Here is a 6,000-nt window from a genome sequence, read left to right as displayed (position 1 = left end):
CACACTTGTCTACATTGAAAAGCTAAAAATAGGGACATTTGGGGAGAAAAATAGTGAGGAGTCTTTTAATTCTACTGATATAGACTATAAGGAGGGAGGTTTTCAGGGAAGAATGTGTCTCTCCCTCTTAGGGGCAAAATTGGTAAAATTTTTATTTTGGGGGCCCCAAACTTCACTCTCCCCACTCCACCCCCTGCCTGTTTTCTCTATCTTTCCTCACCATCAAAACCTCTTTTTAAAGGAAAGAGTCTGATAACATTCATTTATATAAATCTATAATATTTAATGTGGTGATTTTAGATGTTAGAAGCAGAAGTCTGAAATCAAAGACACTTAAATACAGCAACCATTAAAAAAAGACGTATATAATTCACTGCATCCAGCACAGGGCTAAACGCAGTGGTTGCTCCACAAATATTTGTTGAAAGATGTTCAAAAAAGCATTATTTATATTATCAAACTCCACAAACAATATAAGTATCCAAAAATGGGGAAACCATTGCAAAATCATCCATATGAAGAAATATTACATAGCTATAAAACTATCTAGAAAGGCTTTTTAATGATCCAGAGGAATAAATGCTTATACTGATGTTAGGCAAAATCAGCAGGATTCAAATAGCTACTATAATATGTCAATTATAAAAATCATATGCACATACAGAAGACAAAATCTATGAGTATCTCTGGAATCTGTGGAATTTGGGGTTATTTTTAGTTCTTTCTACTTTTCTGTATTTTTGAATCGTTTATACTTGGTATGAGAGAAATAGCCCAAAGTAAACGTTGTGGAAGATTTACTTGGGGGAAGAAATACTTTTCAGGGGTTCCCGCTAATTACACTGTACTGGTGTGGCCCAGTTGGTCTATTATAGAGGAGGAAAGCGGGGAAAAGATGGGGCTTGTCCAGTAAGGAAGGATGGATGGTTTGCCAGCAGAGGATGGACTTTTAAAAACTGCTACAGCGGCTGGGCACGGTAGCTCACGCCTGTAATCCTAGCACTTTGGGAGGCTGAGGCGGGCAGATCACGAGGTCAGGAGTTTGAGACAGGCCTAATCAACATGGTGAAACACCGTTTCTACTAAAAATACAAAAATTAGCTGGGCGTGGTGGCACGCGCCTGTAATCCCAGCTACTCAGGAGGCTGAGGCAGGAGAATCGCTTGAACAAGGAGGGGAGGTTGCAGTGAGCAGAGATGGCGCCACTGCACTCCAGCCTGGGCGACAGAGCGAGGCTCCGTCTCAAAAAAACAAAACAAAAACAAAACAAAACAAAAAACAAAAAATCTGCTACAGGAGTGGGGAGGAGTGGGGAGACCTTTGATGAAAAAGGGAGTACCGGTAACATTAGTGCTTTAGTGCCTTTGAACTTACGCAGACTTCCTCTGTTAGAGGGTGTCAGCGTTCTGGGCTAATAGGTTAACCTGACATCTAGAACACCTTCCTCACATTAGTTCCTTACATACCCAAGCCTTCAGGTGCTGAGACTTGATTCGTTTCACCCTGCTCTTTCCACCTCCTACTTTTGAAAACACAGGTGGAATTTTAATTAAAGCTTATTGTGTTGGTACCTCAGTAATATTCTACATTAATATCTTTAAGAATTAAGGTCAGGTCCCCATGTAAGAAAATATTATCTAATGTCGCTTCTATATCATAATACCTATATAAAAGCCTTGGCTATTTTAATAAAGAGACCACAGATTTCAGAATTTATAAACAGGAAAATATTTTCTTCGGGTTATTTCTGGAAATCTCTTCCAAACATCGGAGTTTTCTTCTAACTTAAGTTCTTCCCACCTCCTTCCCAGGGGATCTGCTGAAGGATGTTGTATGTCTATCTGTGGGAGAGCAAACTTCACAGTCAGGATAAAACAAACAAACAAACAAACAAACAAACAATATCCAAACAACACCCAGCAACGGCAACCCCCATCCCTCTCCAAAGTTCTAATTCCCCGCACTTAAAATTAAGCCCTGGGCTATCCTTGTGTTGCAAGGATCTTAGAATCGAAATGGAGGGATTTGACAACTTTAAATACCTAACCAAATCTACAATTTTGCTTTTATTATTTACTAGTTATCAAAATATGCAAACTCCTGATTAAGGAAGGCTGGGTGGCAGGAGCGCCTGCGAAGGCGTAGGGTAGAAGTGTGAAAATAAATCCCAGATCTCCCCTGGAGACTGCGCGTGAAAGAGCCCGGCTCCCCCGAAAGCTCCAGGCCGCGTTTTGCAGGCTGCCGCATCTGCCTCCCCTGTCTCTCTTACCTCCTTGATGTTCGGCACTATTTGTGGCCGGCGTGGTGGAAGGACACAGTGAGGTTCTCACCCCCGCCCCCCGCTCCTCGCTCCCATCCCAGTTCCATCAAAACGAACCCGGGCCAGCGCAAGGATCTCCGAGTTGCGAGTGTGCTGAGGCTGGGACTGTCACTCATTCTCCGATCAGCGCGTGAACGCAGATCGGCTGCCGCTGGCAGGAAACAATTCTGCAAAAATAATCATACTCAGCCTGGCAATTGTCTGCCCCTAGGTCTGTCGCTCTGCCGCCGTCCACACTCGCTGCAGGGGGGGGGGCACAGAATTTACCGCGGCAAGAACATCCCTCCCAGCCAGCAGATTACAATGCTGCAAACTAAGGATCTCATCTGGACTTTGTTTTTCCTGGGAACTGCAGGTACATTTTTTTTTTTTTTAAATTCTCAATCTGGTTTGCTAATTACCCCTTCCTCCTACTCCTAGGAGGAACGCTATTATTTTGGGTGGTTTTACGTGGACTGCTAAGGCTGGTCATTTTCGTTTAGCTGTGAAAGGAGCGCGTCGCCCTTGCTGCCCAGCCGAACCCCGCTCCCTCCCGGGCTGCGCTGCACGGGGCTGCCTCCCCGCGCCGCCAGCGCCCGGCGCCCCTCCGGCGCGTCCGCCCTTCCCACTTTGTGCGCCCGAGGCGATGGGAGCAGAGCCGGCCGGCTCCTGGGGACTCAGCGGCCGCGCTGGTGATGGGCAGCGCTCCTTCCCCAAAGGCGGGCGGCGGGGCGGGGGACGTCGCGGCTCGGGTGGTGCCGCCGCACGGGCTCGGATTCCGAGGGGGAAGTGGCTTGTCAGCCCCGGCTCCGGGAAGAGTGAACAATAAGGCTAGGGCAGCCGCCCCAGATCGTTATATCCCTGGGTCTAATAAAGTCAGGATCGCTGCTTTGCCTCCCCCGCCCCAGACGAATAACGGTTTGCAAAATGGGGCAAAATGGGCAGAATCGCAGGGCTGTGTGGCCGTTGTTGCACCCCAGTCGATATGACGTTAGTTTTTCATTTGCCAAATTGCTGGTTAGTTGCAATGCCTACCCTCGGCCGCGAGCACTGAAGGATGGGAGGGTCGAGCGCCGCGTTTTGACAGGAGGAAGTGCGGAGGGGCGGAGGGCGAGGAGGGCGTGATCGGAGCTGCCTGGTGTGTGTGCGCGTGTGTGCGCGCGTGTGCCTTTACACGCGCCGCGTGCCCAGTGTTTCACGGGGCGGGAGAAGAATGGCAGGTAGCCGCCCGAATCACCTCGCCCTGTCTCCTTTCTTTGGGCGAGGTTCCCGATCCTGGCAAAGTGTGAACAATAGGGAGCTGGGAGGAAGACAGTAGTGATGCTGCCGCGGGTGGCGGGGGTTGCGCCGCCGCCCAGAGAACCTCGGCAGTGGGGAGGGAGGTGCATTTTATTTTGGCTATTTCCATCCCAGCCTCCCTGGAAAATTCTTCTGTGCGTGCCCACCCTCCCCTCCAGCTGTCATCCCCCCACCTCCACCCAAGGATTTGCGCTTTGGCTCTGATGGACGGGAGGGAAGGAAGAAAAGCAGGGGCCGCAGAGAGCTGAGTGGGTTGGGCGGACATTCTGGGCGGGGGGCGTGTGCTGGGAAGCGATCGAGGAAAGCCGGGCGGAGGGGCTGTGTGTCGCAGTCGCAGCTGCCAGGTGCCGTTGTATCTACCCTGAACGGCCGAGCCCCGGTTGGGGAGAGCACGGGGCGGGCCAGGGAGCACCCAGTGCGCCCCCTCCGCGGGCGGCAATAGAGCAGCGCTCGTCCGCCGCCTCCAGCCAACTCGGGTCCCTCCCATGGCGACCAATCAGCGCGAGGCTGGCTGGGCGGGAAGCCGCGAGAGGCTTTTATTGCGGCGCGGGTGGCGGCCAGGAGCTGCCAGGACAGTCTCCCGGTGCTCCAGCCTAACGGTCTTGCTCACTCACCGCCAAGAGAAACCCCGCCCTGCGGCCGGTCCCCCGCCTGCCCGGCAGTTTCCGAGGAAATAAAATGGAGACTAGGTGGTCACCGGGAGTGCTCCTGGTCCGGCCGCCCGTGCTCGCCCGCTCTTGCCTCTTTCACGCCGACTTGGAGCATCCTACCGCCCCCGCCAGCGCTCACTCTCGCGCCGCGGAATCCGGGCCTGAGCGCGTCGCCGGGGAGGGCACCCTGGCAGGCACACCGACGCGCGTGCGCTGACCCGCCGGCCGCGGGCCGGGGGCGCTACTGGCGGCGGGGCGGGGCCGTGGCAGGGCCCGGAGGGGTGGGGACCACGCCTAGTCCGCCTGGCGCTGGGTCTCCGCTGCCACCCTGGCGGGGGCCACCCCGGTTATGCCCCTTTCCGCGGTGCCCGTGAGTGCCGCGTCGCGACCTGTCGACATGGGGCGGGGGAAGCGGGGTGTTTTTGAGACCTCCTCGCCCCCGAGTGGGAGCGTGACAATGGAGCCCGGATATTTGGTGGGCCTTTTGGGTGATCGCCTGGCGGTCCTTTCCATCATCGTAATGGGTACAGTCATCAGTATTTGGATCCCCTGGAAGTTGCAGGCCCAGGAATTCCCGCTGGGATGTTCCTGGATGCCCAGGCAGGGGAGGCATTCTAACCAGTGTTCCCCGGAATGAAAGCGACCTCTTTCCTGGCCCGGTACCTTGAGGATGGGAAGAAGGCAGAACGTGAAACACATACAAGGTTGCTTAACAAAAAAAAGAAGTTGGATGGTTTTCCAAAGAGAAATAATTTCCCATTAAAATGTCTTTTGTACCATAGTTTAAAAAAAAAAATCAAAGAATTCAAGTCAAAGGGTCAGAATGAAAATGAAAATAAAACAACAGGTATATATACATATGTATATATATCTGAGGGGTTTTTTTTTTTTTTTTGGACTCAAATGTAGCATGTCCAGGGCAGTGGTAACTGAGTTTGTGTGCTCCGCTGGGTGCCTATGAAAATTTACATATAAAGCAAGCTAACCTTAATATATCAAGGAGTCCGATGGGCTGCCCCTCTCCTCTTTTGGTGTCCTCTGCTCTTTAGAAATATAATGAAAGGTTGTGCAATTGCATAGTAAATTTGAGTTTATTCTAGTATAAATTTTGGATGTTTTGAAGAATTGTTTGCTTGAACGATCTGGAATGGTTAAGTCACATGTTTACTTGATAATTTTACAGTCTTCTGCCAGTTAAACTTGCAAGAGTCAAGGAATGGATAGGACTGGGTTTCTAACAAGATACCACCGGTTAAGAACAAAGAGCTACTTTACAAAAGCTAATATTGAAATCAAGTAGTATATAGAATATCTCTCACTAAGCAAATTCAGGTGCGCCTCCACAAAGTTTACTGTGAGCACAGTTATAGTGAGCCATATATTTTTGTTGATTTTCATTTTAAGATTGAGAATGTGTGTTTTTAAACAGAATTTCACTGAATGTAATAAAGGCTATATAAGAATGTGGAAAACCTTTCACAACTCTAACCAAACCCTATAAAGATTATTTTCTTTCAATAAATACTAGCATATTTAAAAAATTAATAACTGATAATTTGTTTAAAATCCAACAGAGTTACTAAAAACAGGGAATATAATCTAGATATTGTAGACGTGTGGGCTATGATGTATGTAAGTTTTTGAGTTACTATTCCCTCTATAAAGATCTTAAAGATCTGCTAACCTAGCTAAGCTTTCATTAGTCTTTAATTGTTTTCTCAAGTTAATGCTTTATGAACTCCCTCCTTCTTT

General features: G+C 49.5%; 1 protein-coding gene and 1 long non-coding RNA gene across 28 annotated transcripts in view; one reads left to right on the top strand and one right to left on the bottom strand.

Annotated features, from left to right (window-relative positions):
- Window positions 1-267: 267 nt before the first annotated feature.
- Window positions 268-4,463, bottom strand: LOC115838584. The gene is made up of 3 exons (XR_004033618.1): window positions 4,213-4,463; window positions 2,378-2,487; window positions 268-1,841 (listed from the first exon to the last, which is right to left on the bottom strand). It is a non-coding gene; the product is annotated as an uncharacterized LOC115838584 (long non-coding RNA).
- The window catches only part of NCAM1 (neural cell adhesion molecule 1), a 323,782-nt gene continuing 320,164 nt past the window's right edge, over window positions 2,383-6,000 (top strand). For all 27 annotated transcript variants that reach the window (XM_030829226.1, XM_030829220.1, XM_030829225.1 and 24 more), the window contains exon 1: window positions 2,383-2,675. In XM_030829226.1, coding sequence (XP_030685086.1) covers window positions 2,624-2,675 — 52 coding nt within the window. In that variant the 5' untranslated portion in view covers window positions 2,383-2,623. The remainder of the gene's footprint in view (window positions 2,676-6,000) is intronic.

Source organism: Nomascus leucogenys, chromosome 15, assembly GCF_006542625.1.
Source record: "Nomascus leucogenys isolate Asia chromosome 15, Asia_NLE_v1, whole genome shotgun sequence".
Classification (NCBI taxonomy): Eukaryota; Metazoa; Chordata; class Mammalia; order Primates; family Hylobatidae; genus Nomascus; species Nomascus leucogenys.
Note: the sequence above shows the minus strand (reverse complement) of the source record. Positions and strands in the feature narration are given on the sequence as shown.